Source organism: Panicum hallii, chromosome 8, assembly GCF_002211085.1.
Source record: "Panicum hallii strain FIL2 chromosome 8, PHallii_v3.1, whole genome shotgun sequence".
Lineage (NCBI taxonomy): Eukaryota > Viridiplantae > Streptophyta > Magnoliopsida > Poales > Poaceae > Panicum > Panicum hallii.
This window is the reverse complement of record NC_038049.1, coordinates 14762835-14787035: the sequence shown is the minus strand read 5'-3', so window position 1 is coordinate 14787035 and position 24201 is coordinate 14762835. Positions and strand designations below refer to the sequence as shown.

At 44.4% G+C, this 24201-nt stretch overlaps 3 protein-coding genes and 1 long non-coding RNA gene across 5 annotated transcripts; all 4 read right to left on the bottom strand.

The window, feature by feature from the left end:
* Positions 1–402: 402 nt before the first annotated feature.
* LOC112903253 lies at positions 403–2913 on the bottom strand. Of its 2 annotated transcripts, XR_003230768.1 has the most exons (5): positions 2726–2913; positions 2491–2633; positions 1667–2277; positions 1018–1092; positions 403–873 (listed from the first exon to the last, which is right to left on the bottom strand). It is a non-coding gene; the product is annotated as an uncharacterized LOC112903253 (long non-coding RNA). The 2 variants fall into 2 exon arrangements; XR_003230767.1 differs by having other exon boundaries at positions 1667–2633.
* A 67-nt stretch (positions 2914–2980) lies between these two features.
* On the bottom strand, positions 2981–3376 carry LOC112903631 (wiskott-Aldrich syndrome protein homolog). The gene has a single exon (XM_025972874.1). It carries the CDS (start codon positions 3374–3376, stop codon positions 2981–2983), a length of 396 nt encoding a protein of 131 aa, XP_025828659.1.
* Positions 3377–5188: 1812 nt separating this feature from the next.
* On the bottom strand, positions 5189–6290 carry LOC112903630 (ethylene-responsive transcription factor ERF094-like). Its single transcript, XM_025972873.1, has 2 exons — positions 6230–6290; positions 5189–6009 (listed from the first exon to the last, which is right to left on the bottom strand). Exons 1-2 carry the CDS (start codon positions 6288–6290, stop codon positions 5189–5191), a joined length of 882 nt encoding a protein of 293 aa, XP_025828658.1.
* A 16424-nt stretch (positions 6291–22714) lies between these two features.
* LOC112903629 (ethylene-responsive transcription factor 15-like) lies at positions 22715–23710 on the bottom strand. The gene has a single exon (XM_025972872.1). The coding sequence runs from the start codon at positions 23708–23710 to the stop codon at positions 22715–22717; it is 996 nt and encodes a 331-aa protein (XP_025828657.1).
* Positions 23711–24201: the final 491 nt, after the last annotated feature.

Below are 24201 nucleotides of genomic sequence, written 5' to 3'. Positions count from 1 at the left end.
GCGAGCTGTACCTGATTTCGATCTGAGCTCGAATATAGATATTATTACTTTGTGCAATGGTACTTCGTATGAGCTCAAGGAATCGTCTAACTCTATAGATAATCATAGATATTACTACTTTACTATCCAATTATATTCCACTTAATGAGGTACAAACTTTTGTTTTGTAGAATCATTGGACAATCTCCTTTCAATTCAGTAGGAACTGGGCTGTATATCATATTTCCGTTTAGCCCTACAAGCAGACTACAATTCTAGAGCTAGTTAGCTACATAATTTAGAAAGAACAAGAAGGCTAAGCGTACACAATTTTGATCACTTGGCTATCCAGGAGCTGTACTAATTAAATTAGAGTGAACGGGTAATTGCTCTCCCTCCCTCCCTCCCTCGCTCCCTCCCTCTCTGATCTTTCTATTTCCCTACTGACCAAAGCTGAAAGCTCTAGGCCTGGCCAGGCACTCTAATCTCTCCGATGTAGCTCTCACTCCTTCCTAGAGTCCATCAGCCACTGCTCTTTCGCACTCTCTTCTGTGCCGACGCATGAGAGCTAAGGTACTAGGATGAGCCAACGGCTCTGCTTGGTGCCGGCTCGACCATATCTCTGGTGAACTCAAATACTCTCTCCTTTTCCTCTGGCTCCTTCACTCTCTACTCCCGCACATCTATATTGAGTGCATCTCCGAGCAAATCTCTTGCAGGTCTCAAAACAGATCATCACCTCTCAAAACAGAATATGGCCTTTATCATATATACTGGAGCTGAAGAGAAAAGGGATGATGCGGTCTTACTGCAGCGGGTCCGCTTCCTGTAGAGGACGCAATAGCAACTTCCAGGGCATTGCTCCTGGCTTCAAGGTGTTATCAGCTCCACAATCTGGAGCAGAACATTAAAAGTTTCAATAAAAAACAAAAGACACATCAGTTTAACCGTATTCCACGGGAAAAAAAGCTCAAGAAAAATAGCAGAGATGAAAAATTAAAAGCTAATCACTACGAGTCATATGAAAGTAGAAGGAACCTGGGGTCACGCGAATGCCCAATTTCTCTGCTGTAGGGAAATGACGGTGAGGGTGCGCAGGCCAGCGCACTTGACCTGCCGGTTGCCGCAGTGGTGGATCCAAGTATCTCAAATATGTGAGATTCACTCATTTGTTTTTTCAGGGATGATTACATTGATTCATGATTTATTTTTTTATACTGACGAAGACATGCAACAGATTCATTTAACACTTTTAATGCTATTGAGGAGTAACACAGACAAACTTTATCAGAATGTAACTCATCGGTTTATATTCTGATGATTACTCAAAATAGGAAAAAGACAGCTTCGTGAAAGAATATAGGCAAGCATTGATAAAGTTCAGAGTTTGCATAACTTTTGAAATAGTCAGGGTTGGTCTATAAACTGGTTAACTTCCTGAAGGGTTGTATCTAAATGGGTACATGTATTTTTTAAGCTATTAAGATTACACATCATTTTCCTGCCAGATCAATTTTACTTGAAAAGGTGTTACCTATTCTTTGTTGATTTGCTCTTTGTTCACACATTTGGTTTTACTTTTCAGTAATTCTGCAATCCTCAATGCATGTTATTTGATCATGTGTATAGGACTTACAGAAACAAAAAAAAATTCAAACACAAAAGAATAGGAGGGAAATGTGCTGACCTGCGTTGCCACGGGAGCTTGAAATTTTGAGCCATGGCTTCTGTCAACTTCAAAAATCAAGAATGACACTCAGTATAACTCTTTGTAATGGCCACTGAAACAGGCAAACAGCTAGGTGAAGAAGCTATTACAAACACAAGCAAAGATCTAAAACAAGCATCCATCGGTCCATCACCGAGCTTATCTCTGTTCAAAGAGCATTTGTTCACAGAGCATTAGAAAAATAGCATAATATAGAAGTTATCTTGCTGCAAAACAAGATCCCTCCACAATGGATCATATGTTTATTAAGTTCACCTGGGACCTAAAAAAGCAAATATTAGCTGGTTAATACATGCAGCTATCCAGTTTCAAGAATTAAGCATGCCTTGATCACTGCAAAATGAAAGAACCACTATATATCTGTGATTGTTCCTGAGAAGTAGACATTAAAGTTCTCCACATATAGACAGAGAATTCTGAAGGGCGGTAGAATTGACATATGAACACAGGGGGCCGGCGGAGCTTCTACGGCAGGAGGTGTGCTTTTCCTCCCAAAGCTGTTGTGAATTTAGCCGCCGAAGGATGAGATCAGTGTTTGAAATGTCCAAAACAACAGCCTAATCCTTGGCCTATATTTTAACAAAAATTGTATTAATTATTTCCACAGCAATGCAGCTTAAGCTAATGTACAATGTATGTTCCGCTCTATGTCCATCAAAAGCTCCCACCTAAGTTCCATTGCCAATTACATTAATTGTTTACAAGTTTATATGGCTAAATTTAGTGGAGCTCTCAAGCCCTGATGCAGTAGCACCGAACAATTTTTTCTCAGTAAATCTCACCTTCAGTGCCTGCAGCTCCACATGAAGCTCAACACTATGTGTTCGACTGGATCGGCCACTTGGAGCAGCGCTCACCACCACATTCCCTCTCTCTGCTCCAAAAAAAAAAAGCACTCCACCTTCCACTCAAACCCCAATTGCAGCTGTGTCATCACCACAATCACAATTTGAAAAAAACAATTAGCACAAGCACTGACATGAGCTGAATTACTCCAAAGCAGAATCTCCTTCTGACCTCATCGACATGCTGCTCCCAGACGCTCCTGAGCAGCCCAAACACGACTTGATAGTCCTGAGTGGATCCAGAGGTTATCCACACCACCATTGTAGAGCACGCCGGTCACGATCCCGTCGAGGTTGGACAGGGTCAGCTCAAAGATGCCATTTTTTATCTCAACCTGCACAGCCAAATCAACACATTCCCATCACACGGGACTCCAATCCTGCAATAATAAAACCAATTGGATTAGGCGCAGCCGGATATGGGGACTCACATGTCGGTCGCTAACCTTGACCCTGACGCCGGCGGTGGCGTCGACGGCGGCGGAGGAGTGGCAGCGGGAGATGGAAATCGAGGAGTGGCAGCGGGAGACGGAGATGGAGGCGCTCCTCGCGCTCTTGCTGGGTTCCCCATTGACGAGCTGCTCCCCGTCGACGCGAACCCTGCCGTCCTCGCGTCACCGCCGCGGCCTCCCTCCAGGTCGGCGGCGCCCGCTCCGGCCTCCTCTCCTCCCCCCTTGTTGGCTTCGTCCTCTTCACCCGGTCTCCATTGCCGCCTCAACGCCGCCCCAGCCGCGTCGCCGGATGTCGAGGAGAGCCGCCCCGAGAGCGCGACGTAGACCAGCGCTGCCGTCCCCGCCGTCAACGCCACCAGCTTGGCCCCCATTCCGCGATCAACGGCGGTGCGCAGGGCCGACAGAATCTTGGTCCATGGATTGAAGCATTGCACCCGGAACGGAGGCACGGAGCTAACCAGCACCAGCGCAAGCAGAGGAGCGAGCAGAGGAAGAGGGTTGAAGCAGAAGCGAGTACCTGCTCGATGTGGCCCTGCGGGAAGTTGAAGATGAGGTCATCGGGGTGCGGAACGTTGACGGCCGTGGGCGGAGATAGCGCAGAGATCCGCGGTGAGCGGCTGCCCTCCGATCCGTGCGGCTGGAGGTTGGCGATATTTCGGGTTCGCAGGGCGGCATCGTTGGGTGGTCGGCCAGGAGCGGAGAGAGATTCGAGATCCATGCACTACGAGTGGCAGTGCGCCAGCCCGTTGATCCGCACGGCGCGAGTCGCGGGGCGAGAGCGGGGCGACGGCGGCAGCAAGCGGGGGGAGAGAGAGGGGAGGCAAACGATGGAAGGCTCCGCGAGCGCGATCCCTGATGGCGACGATGGGCACATCAGACGACCCACGGAGCTTAGCGGCTGGACAAAACGGATCAAACGAGCCACGGTGCTTAGCGGCTGTACGAAGAGGGATTAGTGGGCCGATCGCACAGAGGTGACACACCATGGAAGGTTTGGTCCCTCCTAAACTCTTTTTAGTAGTAGAGAAAAAGCTGGTATATTTTACGGGTACACAATACCGTGGGAATGGAAGCTTTTTTATCACTTCCAATGTTAAAAAAAACTGTTTTTGAGCTTCAGAAGTTTGTTCCTTTCCTTTCAGCCATTCCAAAATTGTGGGTTCATTTCGTTTTTCACGCTTCTGTCACAGAACACACTTGTTCCGGGCCAAAATAGTGACTAAGGTGCTGGACTTTTAACAATAGAAGGACCAAAATACACTTGTTCAGGGCCACAATGTCAGGCCCTCATCAATAGAGTACTATTTTCTAATTTTTAAATGTTAGACAAGTTTGATTTAGAACCAAACTAAAGTGACAAGTTGTAGCAAAAGCAAAAGAAGCAAACTTCTATGGCAAAAACGCAAAATGATATTGCTCATGACTTTTCACATGTGAGGTCTTACATAATTAGTACTTGGCTTTTATTAAATCAATGGTCAAGGTGAATTATAGCAAGCATTTTGGTTTCTTCCTGGTTTCGTACAGGCTTATACGAGTGGCGGCATTTTTAGTCCACACAACAACAGGCGCACAAATGAACAAATGATTGTTGGGCAGTCTCGTTTCATTTCAGAATTGAGCGGGATTCCATGCTAGGTTATGCTAGCTACTTCTTCTGGATTGAGATCGATGATCAAGAAATTTCAGAACTTTGAAACGGACGAGTTGAAAATTGAAGCTGAATGGCCCCTGGACATGTTCTTTGGCCACTTTCCATGTAAAAAGAAGAAGAAATGTCCTGATGTGCATGCCACCACACACCAGATTGCTCCTGTGGATTTTGCCTCTCTGTTTTTTTTCTTTTCTTGTCTCGTTTAGCTAGGAACGAGACCTTGCCGGCTGCACGCATCTTAAGGTAGTGATTTTGCCCTTTTGTTCTCAAAGGAATGGTGTTGAAAGTTGAAACCGATGCAGCAACAAAAGAATGATTGACTTTTTCAAAAAAGAACAAAAAAAGAGGAGAGGAAACTACAAACAAGAGAATATCAGGAATGATAGAGTAGCATGATCAGTTCTTTTGCAGTCTTTCGCAAATGAGCCATTCTACTTCTAAATTCTACTCGATGGCTCGCGTTGCCGTGGCGTTGTGCTCGACGGCGATGGTGGCAACTGGCAATGATGACAATGGCGTAATCGGTTAGCTAGAACTGCAACTCGGAGGATACCCGGAGGAGCTCCTCCAAGGAATCGGCGCCGAGGTCCTCAAGCTCCACCGTGCCGTAGGAGCACGGCGACGCCTCGTGACGCTGCGGAACAACCACGTCCATGACGGACACGCCGGAGAAATGTAACGTCGTCGTCGGCTGCCGCTGCGTCTTGAGGCTGCTGCTTGCGGCAGAGAGCTTGCTCCTGCGCGTGCGCTTGGAGTGGCGGCGCTTCAGCGCCAGCACGGGGGAGTTCCCGGCGGAGACGGAGAGCGCGAGCGCCCCGAGAGACTCCCGCACGCGCTCCACGGGAAAGTTGAGCACCGCGGCGGCGCCGCGCGCGGCGTAGGCGGCGTGGTCGTAGGCGAGCGCGGCGGCCTCGGGGGTGTCGAAGGTGCCGAGCCACACGCGGGCGCCCCGGCGCGTGGAGTCCCGGATCTCGGCGGCGAACTTGCCCCACGGCCGCTTGCGCACCCCGATGAAGGCCTCCGGCCGCCACCGCTCCTCGGCCGTCGACGAGGATTCCCGCCACGGCTGTTCGTCGCTCGTGGTCGCTGACGCCGTTCCCGCCTCCGAGGAAGAGGCCGGGGACGAGGAGGAGAACGAGTCGGAGCTCTCGTCGTCGGCCTCCATCTGGAGGAGAAGAGCGTTAAGCTGCATGTACATTTCGTCGCCGTCGGCCGTGTCGAAGGGGAGCGACGCCGTCGCGGCTGGCGCCTCAGCAGGATAGCAGTAGGAATAGGAGTAGGAGGTGCAATGCACGTGCTCCATTACAATGGATGGTGAATGTGCAAGATGCTGCTGGTGCCGCAGTGCTGCTGCAAATTTAGGAGTTAAGCGAGAGGGAGAAGAATTAGACGATGGCAGCATGGTATGGCACTGGAGTTTTTTATATATAGCCTTCCGGAATTTGTTTTATTTTTATTTTTTTCATTTTTCTAAGCGTGGCCGTTCTCATGGACTGGACTGGATTTGTTGGACAGCTTAAATTGACTAGTTTACAGATCGAAGAATGTGGAGCCGAAGTGCATGGGCTACCTTCATTAATAGCAGCCCTCTGATCTTCCTTCCTGGAAGCAGCGTGCATCTCTCTGGGCATGACTCACTGAGCTGAGCACCATTGCTTAAACATACTGGAAAAGAAATATATCTCCTAACTTCCAGTGTATTACGATTTACGATAGACATGCTCGTTTTTGTCACAGAAAAGAGAGCAATTTGGATAGAAAACGATGCTAATTGACGAAGTAGCCTTTACCGGCTTCCATCGTTACAAGGGGTGGTGAAAGTGGTGGCACCGGTAGATAGTTATGCTGCCAGTTCGCTAGTGAATTTTTGGTTATTTTCTTTCTTTTCTTTGAATGAGCATTGCATCGTCCCGATAACCCGGAGAACAAAACTAGCAACCCTAATCACTACAGTTAACACTTAAAAGATCGATCATTTAGTAAGAAAACGATGCTAATTGACGAAGCCGGCTAATGTAGCAGACCATCTTCAAATAGTATATGGAGCAAAAATAAAAGGAAAAAATTCAAAGGACGAACGTACGATGACTTCAGTTACGATTTGATTTTTGGAGCGTGAAGCGTGTGCTCCTTCGGGGAACCAGCAGCTGGTTGGTCCTACGTGTTTAGATGAGCTTTGCCTCGTCCCAGTAACCCTGAGAACAAAACCAGCAGCCCTAATCACTAAAGTTAACACTAAAAAGATAGACCATTTACTGGTACCACCAGATATGAGGAAGTGGAGACAATGGCGGAAGGCGGCTAATGTATTGACAGACTAGCAGATTATCTTCAAATAGTATATGAAGCAAAGATAAAAGGATAAATTTTAAGGACGAACAAACCATGACATCAATTACGTTTTGAATATTGGAGCGTGGAGCGTGTGCTCCTTCGGGGAAGCCGCAGGTGGTTGGTCCTACGTGTTTGGACTGAGAGAAAATATTGGTCGATTTAGAATTTTTAGATTCATTGTATTTGTTATGTATCTAAATATAATATATGTCTAGATGCATAATAAAATTTATAAATTTAGAAAAACTCAAAACGACCCATATTTTAAAACTAAGGGAGTACCTATATACCAGTTCTTTCCGTTAAATGACTAGCATCTTTCGTGCCCGTCGGACTGTGTTAACCGAGACCGATTGAACTATAGTTGTTCCTAATCTCACACTAAACTTTGTCCTAATATATTTTTTATGCAACATACAAGGTTTTATATAGCTGTTTTGCAAGTAGCCGACAGTTATGGTTCTGCAAAAACTGGAAAATGCCTAAAAAATCGTTGACAAGACTAACACGAGAACAAAAAATCAAATGTGTACTACACTGTTGACCATTATTTCATTATAACTGTGGAAATGAAAAACATTGGATGCATAGTCGTTGTAGCAAAGTTTTGTTATTTCTTGTGTGGGCACGAGTTTCAGATTGTCCATGGTCGTTGGTATCTGTTTTTATACGATTTTATCAAAGTCCAATTTTAGGATCTACTGCTATGTTCATACCAAATGTGTTACAACACTACTAGAAAATAGGCTAAGACCAAAAGTACTTGCTGATGCCAAGAGAGGACCTTTGACACCGGATCGTGCCACGGCCCGGTGCTGATACCTCCAGCGGCGTTAGTGCCGGGTCGTGGCATTAGTGCCGGGTCGTGGCATGACCCGGTGCTAATGATTGACCATTAGTACCGGGACATGCCACGACCCGGTACTAATGCCGCTGCCTATATGTAGTAGGCCCCCTCCCCCTTTTGAGCAGCCAAGTGAGGGCAAGCGATGGGAATTTTTACAATTTTTTTCTTAAAAGTTAGAAATTTTCTCCTTGAGCTAGCAATTAAAAGTGATTTAGATGTAGTTAGCTAATGATTTACTTTATTTTTTATATAATAATTATTATACATATCATAATTAATTTGTTAGATCTAGTTAGCAAGTGATTTAGGTGTATTTAGCTATTGATTTAGTTTATTATTGATATAATAATGGTTATAAATGTGATAATTATTTTTTATGTAGATACCATGTGATTTAGATGTAGTTATAATAATTGTTATACATATTATAATTAATTTATTTAGACACGCATTTGGTTTTAGTCTATTGAATTTTAGGTTGTAATAACGTATTCTAAAATGAATTATTTCGATACTTTAATGGTGTGTGTATGGTATGTTTCTGAAAAAAATTATGTTTCTTCCAACATAGTCTTGGGAACATTAAACTCTTTCAGGCTTACACTAAAATCCTTGAGAAGTAAAAATTTCATGAACAATAGCTGCAGCACATCAAGAAACTGAAGAACCTCTCCTGGATCCTTCTCAGAAAGAGAGAGTACACCAAATCAGAAAACTAGGCATGAGCATAATTTTTGTTAAGCTCCAACTTTATAAATGATGTTATAAAGTTGTATCTTCCTAAAGATTTTGTACATGACTCCTTCATTGATTTGGTGTCCTCTATTCTGTCTAAGAAGGGTTCAGGGGAGGTTCTCCAATTTATGGATGTGCTGCAGCCAGTGTTGATTGAATCTTTAATTCTCGAGAGCTACGTGCACACTCTAACCCATTTTGGGAGGGCTACGACGAAGTATCTAAGAGACGTACAAACCATTCATAACTATGTTTCTAATTATACTATCGCGAAGAATTGATATACTGAGCTTTATTTTTATAAAATGCTAGATGATGTGAATTAAGGATGAAGTTCTCCATGTGGATAGGATTGTGGCCGCGTCGGAGCAGCTCATACGATTTATTTTAAAGGAGATCATTGATTCTAAAGACGAGTTCTACCATGATGGCCATCTGGTCTCTAGAGCATCCGTATCGATGTTGTGATGGGCTTAGAACCTGTAGTCGAGATAAAAATGATTTCTCGTTACAATAATTTCAAGTGCTTGTAATAGAGACATTTGTATATTTATAAATATTATTATATCTAGATAACTTAATTACATGATTGTCAACGATATTTAGTTATTTTCATACATTATTTTTACACAAACGCGACTAAAAAGGACGTATAGGGTGTGTTTGGTTGGGCTTTTGCACTTGCTTTTGTTTTTGCAAAAGCCAAAAGCCAACCAAAGGGCTTAAATGCCCTAGGTGCTTTTGCCCAAAAACAGCTTTCATCCTAGTACCAATGCAAAAGCACCTCCCCCTGCTTTCAGCGGCTTTTGAGATAAAAAATTACCCACCTGCCACTGGTTATGGAGAAAAATGGTTCGTTCTATTGACCTCCCATCCCCATCCGCTCGCAGCCCGCACCCCCCCCCCCCCCCGCGCTGCTAGCGCCCAGCCGCCTCCCGTCTTGCGTGACCCCCGCCACTCGCCCGGCGCCCGGCCGCCTCCCGCCTCGCCTGCCCGGCCTCCCGCCCCCACCGCCGCCCGCCCTGTGATATTCAGGTATTTACGATTAAAAACATACTAGATTCTAGTATAAAGTGTGCATGTTTGATCTTGTATATGTGTGCCAAAATTTAAATGAAAAGGGAAAAGGATATTTTTATATAATTGTGAAAAATTTAGGTACTTTGGTGCAAAATGGGTGAGAATGGGAGGTAAAATCAAAACATATGAAGGTTGTTTTGCAAAAGTCAACAACTTACTTTTAAACCGCAAATAGAGGTGAAACTACTCAAAGGATGCAAATGTAGTGTAGATTTTAAATAGGATTTCTTTAAAGTTTAAAACTTTGCTAAGTTTTATGTTAGTTTCAAATCCTTATCTCTTTTGTGACTGAACCTTAAAGCAAAGTTGTAGATCTTGTTAAACTCTACACTTTTGCTTTTGGGCACATTTTCATTTGAGCTATGTTTGAAAGTTATTTTGGTTTTACAGTAGAGTCCCTGCACTTTTGATAATTCGCAGATCAGTCCTGTCTTCCACCTCCAGACCCTCCCCTGTTCTGTTTCTGCTCGCGCCCGTGACTCCACCGCTGCCGGCCATCTTCCCAGCTGCTCGTCGACCCCGCGCCGCTTTTCTCCACACCACGTGGCCCCTGGCTAGCCCGCCCGCCGCTCGCACCGCCCCTGCTGGCTCTCCCCCGCCCCACCACGTTGTGCTGCCGGTGCCGAGGCTCCCACGCGGCCGAGGGTACCCACGGGGCATGGCGACGGCGCCGTCGATCTGTGGCCGGCCATGCGCCTACTCTCTCCCCTCCTCTACCGCACTGCGCCACCCTATAAAACCCCGACCGAAGCCTCTCTCTCTCTCTTCCCTTCCCTTTCTTCTTCCTCACGAGCGACAAGCCGAGCACCGCGCCGTCCGCCGGAATTCCACGCCGCCCCATCCTATTCCATCCCAATTCCAGCACCCTAAGGCTTCCTCACCGCCCCTGCTTGCCCCTCGACCCGCCCTAGCCAAGCTTTGTCCTCTCCTTGATCGGAATCGAGTAAATCCCGTGCCGCCATTGCCGCCGGTGAAACCTGAGCCACCTCCACATCGACGACCCCCTTCCGCTCTAGCTCCGGCCGAAGCAGGTACTAAAATAGCATCCCCATGACTTCACGATGCTCGTGCACGCTTCACCTTTCCACGTTCACCGGCCCCACACCAGGAACACGGACGCGCCGCCACGGCCGCCGCAATTCCTCACTGACGACCATGCTCCGCCGCCCTTCCTTGTGTCCATTACCTACCAATGTGTGCACCTCGTCCCGTAGATCGTGTAGGACCCGTTAGTCCCTCGCCAAAACCTCGCCGCCGGCGAGAACATGCCGACCAGACGCCACGGCCGCCATCTTGACCTGGCAAGGGCCACATTGTAATTTAGGTTTTCACTTTAGGGTCTCATATGCAAAAACCTGAGGGCCCCTCTGCAAGTTTCTCATTTAGTGTTGTTTGCAAAAGCTGTCAACTTGTAAAATTTATAAGAATTTGTAGAAATCTCCAAAAATTGCAAAACCAATTTTGTTGTATTCCAGAGATCTAGCTCTACAACTTTTATTAATGAAGTTCAGTTTGAAACCAAATATTTTTAGAGTTATTTTAAAGCTTCATAAAAGGGTATCTTGTGTGTAACTTTTGCATTTCAGCTTATTTTCATGTGAGTTTTGGTAAGCAGCATGTTTAAGGTGTATGTAAGATTGTGTAAAAATTTAACCTTAATTTATGCACTCTAACTTGAACTAATTTGAATTTATACAAATCAAGCTTGAATTGGATAAAGTTTATTTAAGCATGTTACTAAGGTTTCCATGCTTAGATCTTTTTACCCTGTGATGTTTTGCAATAAAGTAGTCCATAGTAAATATTTTAGGAATTTAAAACACTATTATGCTTAAGGTTTGCATTTAAACTTTAAATTTGAACTTAATTCAAATGCTTTAGTTTATGTTTTCAGAAAATTTTAAAAAATTCACAGTAAGCTCATCTACTAGAAGAGAGCTTATCTACAAAATTTCAAGGCTAGAGCCTTTTTGGATTTCAAAATAAAATCAAACTTATTAACTTAATTCTATTAAATCAAGTAATTTGATATTGAATTAAAGTATACTTAGTAAATTTGAATTCAAATCTCCTATTTTATGAAGTTGCATTTATCAATTGGTTGGATTGCAACTTTATTGTGAAATAAAACTCTTAACTTAAGAGCCATCTAAGTCAAATTACTGCATATCATATAGAGCCAGCGACACTCGACGACGGAGACTACGAGCTAGTCCCAGAAACCGAGCAAAGGATTTCTGAAGATCCTGTGAACATCATCGAGACTTTAACTGAAGCCCCGAACCAAAGTTCGGAAGACCTTGACATCCCCGACACCAGCCCCGCTCAAGAAGGCAAGCCCCGGTGCATAATCCAGTATTTCAAATTACTACATTTTTACAATTCTATACTTATATATATTATATCTTGCATTAAGTCTAAGAGTTGAAATGAAATCCTAGATGCATGAATACTAGGAACCTATGCATTGAGCCTGAGTCCTTACTGGATAGATGCTCAGAAGTCGAGTGATTTTCTATCACTCGCACGAAATAGGAGTTGAATGTTTACTATTCTGCAATCACTATAAGGATGATGGACGGGGTCATGTGCAGTATCATAACTTGAAAGGTTACCCCGTCTGTGTTGATAAAAGTTGATAAGATTGCAGTGTGTGGTAGTGGTGGCTAAGCGTTTGAAAGTACTAGCCACATGCCATGAAATATGGAAAGCGGTAAGCCTAGTAACCAATCGGCCCGAGGAGTGGACATACCTCTCACCACATGCACCGACGTGCGGGAGTACGTTCCGTGCAGCGGACAGGATGTAGTCGCGCTACAGACGTATATCCTGCATATTGGATGTGCGTATGGTTCTACAATCGCTTGTGGTGGTCCTGATCCACGAGTCAGAATGAAAGGCAAACGGTTGCTTCGGAACGATCATTGAATGTTCCAAAGCGTGTGAGTTAGGTTTACCCTTGCAAGGTTTGAAAACTCGATTCAGAATCGTCCGTTTCTCACGGAGATTGAGACTGCTTATTCCTTCTGCCACATAGAGTAAGAATAGTAACCATTATTGGAATAATCTTGATGGATGCTAATCTCTACATTGCGTGTCTAGTATAGATGCTTACCTAGAATGTTTAACGAAACTAGAATTTGAAAGCTAAAACATGGAAGTTAGATCATACTCTTTGTTGCTTTTCAGCAAAAGAAAACCAGAGCCTCTCGAATCCTCCATGGTCTAGTTATGGGCTAAGTATACCCAATTCCGGTTAAGTCTTGCTGAGTATTAGTATACTCAGTCTTGCTAGTCTATTTTTCAGGTATAACCTTTGAAAACCCCACGGATGTCCCAGCATGGCCAACCTCTGTTCCATTTGGCTGGTCCGTGTAGTGGGATCCGTCCCCGGCTGGCAGTGACCCTCTGGAATGACACCATGTTTCGAGCTGAACTTGGTGTCAACCTTCGCGACATGTGTAGTCGCGTGTTAATCTCTTCCGCTGTGACTCTACATAAGCTTGCATAGCTTGTGGTTTTCAAACAATGTTTGAATAAGTATACTTAATTTTGATATGGTTTGTAATAATATTTAATATTCTGTGAATTAAAAGTTGGTGAGCTGTTATGTGATTGTAAACTCGCCTTCGTACGAGGTAAACCTGCTTCGATCCTGTTGAACTGTGGTTACATCGGGCGGAGACCCGACAGACCAATGGGTTGTTCCGTTTGAAGTGCGTTGAGTTAGTATCGGCTATATAGCGATGACTAGCGCACTTGAGCCGGAATAATTCAGACGGTTCTGCCACATGCCCAGCGCCCGGCCGCCTCCCACCTCGCCCCCCAGCGTCGGTAGAAGAATTTCTGGCTGAGGTTCGGTTTGTTTTGGAGCTAGCAAGCCCCGACACCGCGCCTCCCCGGCCACCCCGACGCCGCGCCGCCGCACCCGCCCCGACGTGAGTATTTCACACAAATCCGTGATTAGGAGTTTCATAGTATTCTTATGGCCAATCTTATCGGTTGTCTAGGTGTGAAATTAAGAGTTTAGATATAATATCATATTTGAGCATCTACATTTTATCTGTATCATATTTGAACAAGCATTTGAGCATGTACATTTTAATCATGCTGCATGCAAATTGATTAGAAAATTTTTGTTTGGCTCAAGAATGGGTGACAAGGCAGATTGGGGTGATTTTTTTCTGAGCCACTTGTATGATGTATGCAAAGAAGAGATAGAAGCTGGGAATGGGCCGTTGGGAATTTTCACTACTACCGGTTGGAAGAATCTTGTATTAAAGTTTGCAGAAAAATCTGGTGATAAACGTACCAAAAAACAATTGAAGAACAAGATAGATGCTTTGAAAAAGGATTACACATTTTTTATGGAGTTCAAGAATCTTGCAACTGGACTTGAATGGGATGAGGGTAAACAAACTGTGAACTGCTCGGATGAATGGTGGAATGAACACCTTGCTGTAGGTGGAATAATCTGACTTTAGTATTTTTCTACTAATATCTTGCAACCTTACATGTTAGTGGATCTTCCGCATCATATCCTGGAGATATATCGTCTGATGATGAAAGTGATGAGGATGAGGATCTGGTACCAAAACTTGTAGAGAATGCTGAGAAGACAAGAAACACAAGAAAAAGGAAACGGAAGGGGGCATCTACTGGTGCTAAGGAGAAGGATGAGAAGAGCCCTTTCTTTTGTTTGTATAAGAGCACTTGTCAGAAGGTAGAAACTGCTACAGAGAAGATCTCCATAAGTGTTGAAGCATTATCCACTCCTCCAATCAACCATGTTCTTACCATAACAATGACTATGAAGATGGTCAAAGAATATGGGGTGGAAGAAGGAACTGCTCTAATGTATACAACCACCTCACTTATTGTGAAGCTAGATTTTAGGGAGGTTTTTAGCTCCCTAGAAACACTTGAGGGAAGGCTCGATTTGATTAAGAGGGAGAATGATGGACGCCAGTGATTTCTTGTTTTCATATTTTAATGTTTTCATGTTCTGAACCATTTGGCATGTAAAATACTAGTTTTTATTATTATTTTATTATTATGTTGTGTTGAACAAAAATGTTGTTGTTCTTTTGTAGATGGATACAAAATTAGCAGATGTCGCCAAAGAAGGGCAAAAGGGATTGTTGATGCTAGCTGAACTAGCCCAACATGCTGCTATTATGGGAGAAATGGGGGAGTTGTACAGTGAATGGTATTTGCACAAAGGTGATTACAGGGAAACGATAAAAACTAGAATTCAATGGGTGATGAGGTGCATGGGTTATCCAAGGTATTTTTATCAGATGTTTCGGATGAGCGTCAAGATTTTTATGGCACTTCATGATTTGCTAGTATCTACCAACAATGTTTCATCTATTGAGTCATTGGTGATGTTCTTGTGGATTGTCGGAGGACCGCAATCATTTTCACAAGCTAAAAATTGTTTCACTCGGTCGCTTTGGATAGTTCACATGATGTTTAATGAAGTGTTAAAGTGCATGCGCAAGTTAGGTAAAAATAATATTATTCCGAGAGATCCTACTTTTTCTACAGACCATGCAAGGGTGAGAGAGAACCGTTTTTGGCCATACTTCAAAGGTGCAATTGGAGCAATAGATGGTTCATATGTGAAAGTGGTAGTGCCAGTGGATGAAGTGGTTAACCACACATGTCATCACGGATATACATCTCAGAATGTGCTAGCAATTTGTGACTTTGACATGAGGTTTACCTTTGTTGTGCTGGTTGGCTAGGTGCTGCACATGACACGCGTATCCTCAATCAGGCATTGGCAAATTTTTTTCATTTCCCGTGCCTCCTAAAGGTATGTATGGTACATCATTTCCTTCATTTTACGTTAGTTGTCCTTGTATTATTTATTTTGCCTCACTTGCTGTTGTCGGTCGAAACCCGACGGCGAGCAGCGACAGGCAACACGAGGAGCCGGGAGGCTCCCGGGACTTTTGGTGGGCCCCGGTCCCTCGGTCAACGGCTCGAGATCCGGCACACGTCCTGGCTTCTGGGTTGCTAGGCGTGCCACCTGGCCTTGTACCTGATCAGAAAGGTGTTATATGTTAGTTTCCTGCATGCACAGACACATATAAACATTAGTCTGAGCCGTGATCGGCTCATCGGATGATTCCCAGTATCGGCTGTAAAGAGCCGATTGTGTTCAGTACCGGATCGGATCTATAAATATAGCAAATATATCCAATGGTGATATGAATCTTGCTCCATAAACATCAAGCTAATCCAATCTACGATGATTAAAGCTTTCACTGCGTAATCGAAACATTCTACACGTAATTGAGCCTAACAGATAAGGAAGGTGACGAAAGAACAACCTAAACAGAGGCCTAAAAACTAACCAAAAGTTGATTCCCGAAACGATCCCTTTTTAAGCTGTTATAAAGTACCCAAGATACTGCCGGAACATTCAATCCGTTTGAAGGGCCTAATCATGCAGATATTAAACTAAATCCTCGATTGACGAAGATTAACCATAACAGATTGGATCTACTAAATAAGAACGGAGCAAAGCGCTGCCCTTATACCCAAAATCGAGTACAGGGGTAGCCGGACGTTTACAGGTAACAAGCAATGCATAATTAAAGCATGGAAGAGCCGATGCTACTCTATAAACGCTAAGATAACTAGTGTTACTCACCATCAACAACACTTCGGAACGAGAAACATGAAAGGTAAATAAGCAAGAACGATGCTGCCCCGATCACGCACGTGATCGGGGCCGCACGGCACGTACCCGAGAAACCCTAGAACAGGGGTGGCGATGCACCGAGAATTGTTGGTGAATGATTGATTGATTCATTGTTTTTCCAGGGTACATATTTATAGTTCGTAAACTTGACTTCCATAACCAATCCTAACTAAACACGACACAAATCTTAACTATCTCTATCTAAACTATTTAAACACACATGCCTATCTAGATACACGGCCAACCTTGACCTCAAACACCTGCATAAGGTCCGATTCGCAAGCCCATTATGGCTATCCTTCGAGTCCATCTTGCTCCTCAGCCCACCTTTCTGGCCCGCCTAAATTATGGCGATAACGCTTGCTTACTTTTATAGGAAAATATTATCTCGTGGATTTGGGTTATCCAAACCGAACAGGGTATCTTGCACCTTACAAAGGAAGCACATATCACATATCCGAATTTTGGCATCGTACAGGCCCTCCTCAAGGAAAGTATGAGGTGTTCAATTTCTTACATTCGTCCCTTCAAAATGTGATTGAAAGGTCTTTTGGAGTCTTGAAGCAGAAGTGGCGTATTTTGTAGAGCATGCCAAGTTTCTTACCTCGTACTCAGAAGCATATAATTATAGCTTGTTTTGCTTTGCATAATTTTATCCGTGATAGCAATGTGCGTGATAAGGAGTTTGAGAGATGTGATGCTGATGAGCAGTACTTGGTACCATCTATAAGAGGCACGGCACAAACACAAGAAGATAGGAGTGAAGATGTAGAGAATGAGGATACCATGAATACCATTCGTGATAAGATCGCTGATGATTTGGTTAGTGCAAGAGGAGGATAGTTATGTTGACATATATCATAATTTTATGAACCAATTACCTTATGCAATTGCTACAGTTCTATTTATATGGACCATATGGATGAAAAACTTAGAAAATTTAATATTTTCCTTTCAAAACATACATTTACATGCAAAATAGTGAATATATTAAATTTGTACGAGTATTTTGGTATATAGACAGTCCTACAAACCTTCAGGGGTATTACAGGTATTTCATCCACAGCATATTGTTTCCACAGCTCACAGCTGTTGTAACCAAACAGTCTTCTGCTTTTCCCACAGTAGGTTTTTCACAGCAGCTTTTCCACAGCCCACAACTCACAACAGCATTTCCAAAAGCCACAGCCCAACCAAACACACCCATAGTAGTGTATAGCTCGAGTACGTGAAACAATTTTGCAAGCATAAATAGTAATAAATAATTAAAATAAAACAAGATTTGAAAAAAAGAGGGAAAACCCTTTGGTACCGGTTGGAAAGACCAACTAGTACCAAAGGGGCCGCCAGCTTGCGTTAGCGTGGCAGTCTGTCTGGAACCGGTTGGTCTTTTCAATCAGTACCAAAGGTGGCCTTAGGCACCGGGTACAGTACCCGGTGTCTTAGATCGAGACTTTCAGTCTTAATTCCTTAGTACCGGTTGAAGAACTAGGACCAAAATCGATTTTTACGGGTACTAAGGGTCTGTTTTCTAGTAGTGCAAGTTACATCTATTGTCCTATTAGTGCTAATAATTTCTGTGGCAATATTAGCTTCAATATCATACATTTGAATGACCTAACTTGCATATGCGACCTTTCCATGGTTACATTTCTTAAAACAAATATGTTTCTCTCTATTTTTTGGGAAACATATATATTGATGTATTTTTTATCATATATATTCATTCTTGTGTAATTACCGATACAATATATACAATTTCTTACTGAGGCCTGTTTGGAGGAGGTAAAATTGGATGCTAAACTTTAGCACCTATTAGCTGCCATACCCTATGCTAAAGTTTTTGAATCTTGGCTAAAGTTTAGCACACCCTATTAGCACTCTTGTTTGGAGTAGCTAGTGCTAAAGTTTAGCACTTTTAGACATTAGCACTTGGAGCCAAACACCCTCATAGTTTCGTACATATATTCTTGCCTAAAATAATATAAATGCACACCTCCGCACAAATACATATTCAAACACGTGCATATGCCGGGTTACATAACATTGGAACAGGCAACGTGTTCTTCCTTCTAAATTATCCATTCTTAATGATCAGCAATTCAGCATAGAGATAGCTAGTTTCATTCTCCGGAAGGAGACAACTCTTAGTTCAAACTAACTATACTCTTTCTCATCCACGGTATTCACACAACTCCACAATAAATTTTACTTGTTCCATGAAGACCTACGTGGCTTTTTATTATATCGATCTGCCGGATTGAGTACATGGAAGACATGCGTGTGTCAGTTGCTTACAAATGGAGAATGCTTTTCTCTGTATCGTTCATGTGAGAGTAGTTAAACCGAATGATACTGAAAGTTAGAGCGAGATCTTGAGAAGCATGCAGTCCAGCCCCATGTCCCTTGCACGCACAATATAGTAGCTCTTCTTTCCTGTTCTGTCCTAAGCATTACTTATCCAGGCCTCGTTGGTTTGAATTATCCATGGCTCTCATACGAAATGTACAACCATTTATGTCTGACGGCCATTTTTGTCACCATTTCACTTGATTACCCAGCAAAACGTTGCTCCTCTTAACTATTCTGGCCGGCCTGAGTTATGTTACTCAAAAGGAAAAACTATCAGACGCCGCTACAAACATCCATCTGACGTGCATTTACAGAGAAGCATTAATAAAATCCTATAGCTAAAAGGTAGAGGAAGGTTCGTGGATGGTGTGTGTATGTCTGCGTCTGGAGTGCATCTACAGCTGTAGTGCATCCATTCTAATCTTCAATATATGCTCAATCCATTTTCAAAATGTAAGATGTTTTAGTTTTTACTTTACCTGAGTCAAACTTTGACAAAGTTTAGAGAAAAAAATACACCATCATCTTCAGCATCAAATTATAGTTTCATTTAAATCCACCATAAAACATGTCTTGATGGTGCATTTATTTAGCATTGTAGACGTTAATATATTTTTTTATAAAGTTTGTTAAAGCTTGAGAAGTTTGACTCGAAAGAAACTGAAACGGCTTAAATTTTGATACCGGCAGAGTATTAATATACGAACTTCTGATACTTGCAGTACTTAATCCAACCGTCCTTTTCCTTTTCTACGAAATAAGCCTGGGGTTCGGAGCTTTCCTCCCTCTTTCCTTTACATTGCTTTGTTCAATTCCATCTTAATGACGTCTGGTCTGGTATAGGTATAGACCGGCCCAGCCGGCTGGTCGAACGCGAATGTGGTCACTTTGCTAGTCCAGATGCATGCTGAAGCTTTCTAGAGCGCTACCAGCTCCGTTTCATGTATATGTTGGCATAAGGAGTAGTATCTGTTTCATAATATTTTGCCATATGGTGGCTTCTCTGTTGTTTCCAACAGACCTTAATTGAAATGTGTGGGTAGTAGATCTTGATGATGTAGAATAGTTAGCAAAGATTTGTACGTCATTTCAAATAAAAGCTGTACATCTAGTACACTTGATTAATTTTTTCAGTTTGAAATGTCTTATGCTTAGTTTTCTTAGTCTATGTACAATGATATATGGTCCTAGGAAATCGCGAGAGTACGTAACTAGGTCTTTATGAATGGCTTATTTTAAAGGAGTAGGATCCATGGTTATTAGGTTGTTGGCGGACGGAATGGACCACACATGTATGTGTTTATCAGTCACAATGTTTTCTTTGTGATTCAGAGATATAAGACATTGAAATAAGCAAGAGTGCAGTGGCTCAAACACTGAACGCCATTTTTTCTAGCTCTTCCATGGATCCATTGTGGAGTGGATCCCCGGTGGATCTTGCTCTAGAAATTAAATGAGATGTTTTTGGGCACATTGAAATTTCTGCCTTTGACGTTCTCAACTAAGCTGTAACCTTTACTTCGATACTTAGCTTTCTTGAGTGATTATTCTTATCATTTTAGTTCGATCTTTAATCAATGTTATGATATTTATTACTATTCAGCGATGAGCACTACAGTTTTGTCCAGAGATAATCACAATAAAATGCTCCTTGTTCTTTGTAAGGAACATAGCCTTATTAGACTATGGTTGTAATTTTGGTGATTGTGTGACAACATAGTCAATGGGACTAACGAATTTGTGAGCTCAAGTTTGTAGGATTTCTAGATCCTATAGATAGAGTCCAATCTATATACAAAACAGTCCAAACCACGGTCAAGATGCTTAAGTTGTAGTGAAAATGCAGAGATAAATTGGATAAGGTGCAGTATAAAATAGGCGACCGGTTTAATCGATGCCCCTAGTTTTGAACTGACTGGTGCATTGGAGAATTGCTACTGTGATCAAGTCAGTAGCACCGGTTGAACCGACGCTATAAGAAGGGAGGTGTCGGTGCAATAAGAAGAAGGCACGGCGATCAAGTGGAAAAGTGACAAAGGCATCAGTTGAACCGACGCCTTTGAGTTAAGCGCCGGAGCATTGGTAGTTTACTGATACAGAAACGTTTGGAGTTGGAGAAGCCTGAAAGTCTGCAGCACCGGTTGAACCGACACCCATCGGTGCAAAACGTTGGTGCAATGACGTCAACAGAAGAAGATAGTTAGAGTTCAATAGGCAGGATCAAAGTGACCGGTTAAACCGACGATGGCGGCCGGTTTAACCGACACTTTATGCATTTTTGGGTAAAAGCAAGCAACGGCTATGAGCTGCCCTCTATCCTATGTAAGGTCTCACCCCGGGTCATTTGAGGTTGTTGGAGATCGTGTGAAGCACCCATACTCTGAAGAAGTTCTCCAAGCCATCCAAATGCTCATTGATCAAATCCTTAGGCTTTAGCGCAAGCTTTGTGAGTGATGGTGCTAGACTAGCTCTAGTTAGAGTGTGAGAGCAAGGTGCAGATGCCTTGTGCTAGTTTTTGAGTGAACCTCAGTTGTATTCTCGGTGTGCCGGCCCCTTGAAGTTTTTGTAGTTCATCGGCCAGTCTTCGACCCTCCGGCTTGATGTGGAGTGGCGACGATGGCTTTGTGCGATGACGAGGAGATCCCTCCTTCGTGAGAAGCTCCACAGTGAAGGCAGCATCAAGGTGTCTGGGGACTTGGTGTGAGCCTTAGTGGCCGAGCCTTTGTGGCAAGACAAGAGGAGTCGCGGAAGACACTTAGTGACTAGGAAGCAATACTCCTAGTGAGTGCTTCAACAACGTGAACTAGGGTTGGCTTAGTGCCTACCGATACCACGGGATAAATCTTTGCATCAAGAGTTTGCTTCCTCTCATCCCTTCCTTTACATTTCAGCATTTCATACTTGCAACTTGTGTGCCTTTTACTTTTTTTAGTGTAGTATTTTGCTAGAATTGGCTATAGGTTGCAAAACTTATCTTGGGATGAGGGTTTCACACTGGATGAGCCATAGTTGCACATCTAGATAGCATGCTTTATTTTATATTTTGTGCAAACTAGTTTGAGCCATAGATCAAAATTTTAAAATTACCTAATTCACCCTCTCGCTACTAGCACCGATTCCTTTTATTGTTCTCCCTTATGCGGGTACGAATAACACTGCAAATATTGAAAAAAAAACACATTCTTGTCAAACAACAATCACAAGTCTCTCAAAGAACTACTGAAAAGCTGAACTTTCGAAAAACTACTGTCACACGTACAGCAGCCACAGAACAGAGAGAGAAAAAGGCTAAATTAACCACTCATGGATTATTTGTTTAAATTATCTGAAAAGAAACAGAAATATTGGCGTCACAGAATTGATTTGAAAATAACCGGATAGTGCTCATGGCTTTAGGTTTGTGGTAGATCTGCAGAAACAAAAGGAAAAGGAAAAATTCGTGACTTGGTGCTTGGAATCAGAGGGTTGCACCTCTCCCTTTCTTAATCCAGGAAAGCTTTGGGAGGAGGGAGGATTTCAGTATAAGAATTATATCCGTTAGTCACACGGGCCACAGGCCCACAGCTCAGTTAAAATAATTTAAAAATTCACACTAATGCAGCTTTCCAGCCGCTATCTATGATCACTTTTCCCTAATTTGTTCCCTTCTCCTTTTTTTTTGCAAAACTTAGTGTATGCAAATCCTTATGCGCACACACAACCTCTCCGCTAATTATCCAATCTATTGGTTAATTTCAGGTGGTACTCAATGATGACTAGGACAATTCCAGGCTTTGGTCTCATAGTTCCTGACTTCCTGCTGTCAGACAAAGTCGTGGGGTATGTATGTACAAAAATCGGTGACAATGCGCACGATCGAGCGCAAACAGTAGAATTAGTCAATTGGAGGATCAGTGTTTTATGCTGATCGCTGATTTGACAGTGGTGGTGTCGTCGCGATGGCGATGACACTCGAGACAATGACTGGGTAACGGTAACCTGTCAAGTGTCATCTAGTACTCTCCCAACTCGGACGATACTACCAGGAGGAGCTCCTCCAAGTATTCGTCGTCGAGGTCATCAAGCTCCACAGTGCCGCATTGGCACTGACTGGCGCTGGTCGTGGGCGGCGTCGTCGTCTGCTGCAGCGGCACGGCCGCAGCCATACCGGACACATCAGAGCTCTGATGCGCCAGCGGCTGCTGTGCCATTGCATTCTTGCTGTTGTCGGTGGTTGGTGAGAGCTTGCGCCTGCGCGTGCGCTTGGAGTGCCGCCGCTTCAGCGCGAGGACGGGGGAACCGCCGCAGCCCGCGCCCGCGCCGGGGAGCGCGAGCGCGCCCAGCGACTCCCGCACGCGCTCGACGGGGAAGTTGAGGACGGCGCCGGCGCCGCGCGCGGAGAAGGCGGCCTGGTCGTAGGCGAGCGCGGCGGCCTCGGGGGTGTCGAACGTGCCGATCCACACGCGGGCGCCCTTCCGCGTGGAGTCCCGGATCTCGGCGGCGAACTTGCCCCACGGCCGCTTGCGCACGCCGATGAAGGCCTGCCGCTTCTCGCCCGGCGAGGCGTCCGCGTTCGGCAGCTGGTGCTGTCCCGGCGTGCTCCGCGATACCGTGGCCGCCTCAGAGGAGGACGGGGACGAGGGAGAGAGCCAGTCGGAGCACTCCTCCGCGGCGTCGGCGTCGGTGCCAAGGAGGAAGGCGTCGAGCTGCAGCAGCATGTCGTCGGTGTCATCCGTACCCGGCATCCAATGCTGAGAATCGCCAATGGTCGCGGATGATCCCATTGCCGCTCCCACCTCCGAGGAATTAGAGGCCGTGGAGGACGACGAGGGAGAGAACCAGTCGGAGCACACCTCGGCTGGCTCGGCGTCTATGCCGTCGAGGAGGAAGGCTTCGAGCTGCAGTAGCACGCCGCCGTCCGTCGCGCCGGAGTCGAAGGTGGGCGACGCGGCTGGTTCCGCGGCAGGGTACCAGCAGGAGGCGGAGGAGGTGTAAAGCTCCTGTTCCATTCCGATTGTGGTGACTGGTGTGTGTCTGGTGCTCGAGATAGAAGAAGAGAAGAGAGGAAGAAAGAAGCAGCCGGTTTGATCGAGCCAGTGAGACAACTCGATCGTGGCGTATTTATAGGCTATAAATACGCCATGAATGAGGCTTCTGGCCTCGCGGAGTGGATGGGTTAATCCATGGATATCTCCATTTGACCTGTGACCTCCACGGATGGAAGCCGTCAGTTCTTGATTGTATTGGTTAGCAGGAGTGGTGGCGCTCCAAAGGTGACGTGGAGCCGGCGGCCAGATATGGGACTGGCCTCCGCGCCGTCAGGACCGCTCCTTCCATGCTTCTTCCTTCCTCCTTGATCCTAGCAAGTAGCAGGCGGCAGGCACACCATTTTTTGTCTGATTCTGTAACCAACCTCACTTCACTCTTCTAGCCTATCATAAAAATATAAAAGAGGCTGCCTCTTACATGGGAGGCTGCCTCTATTTGTTTCAAATGAAAA

Excerpts from the sequence above, each read along its gene's own strand:
- LOC112903631 (XM_025972874.1), bottom strand. The coding sequence starts at position 3,376 with ATGGGGGCCAAGCTGGTGGCGTTGACGGCGGGGACGGCAGCGCTGGTC.
- LOC112903630 (XM_025972873.1), bottom strand. The coding sequence starts at position 6,290 with ATGCCCAGAGAGATGCACGCTGCTTCCAGGAAGGAAGATCAGAGGGCT. Across the intron at positions 6,010-6,229 it reads GAGGGCTGCTATTAATGAAG|CAGCACTGCGGCACCAGCAG; the intron begins GTAGCCCATGCA and ends CTAAATTTGCAG.
- LOC112903629 (XM_025972872.1), bottom strand. The coding sequence starts at position 23,710 with ATGGAACAGGAGCTTTACACCTCCTCCGCCTCCTGCTGGTACCCTGCC.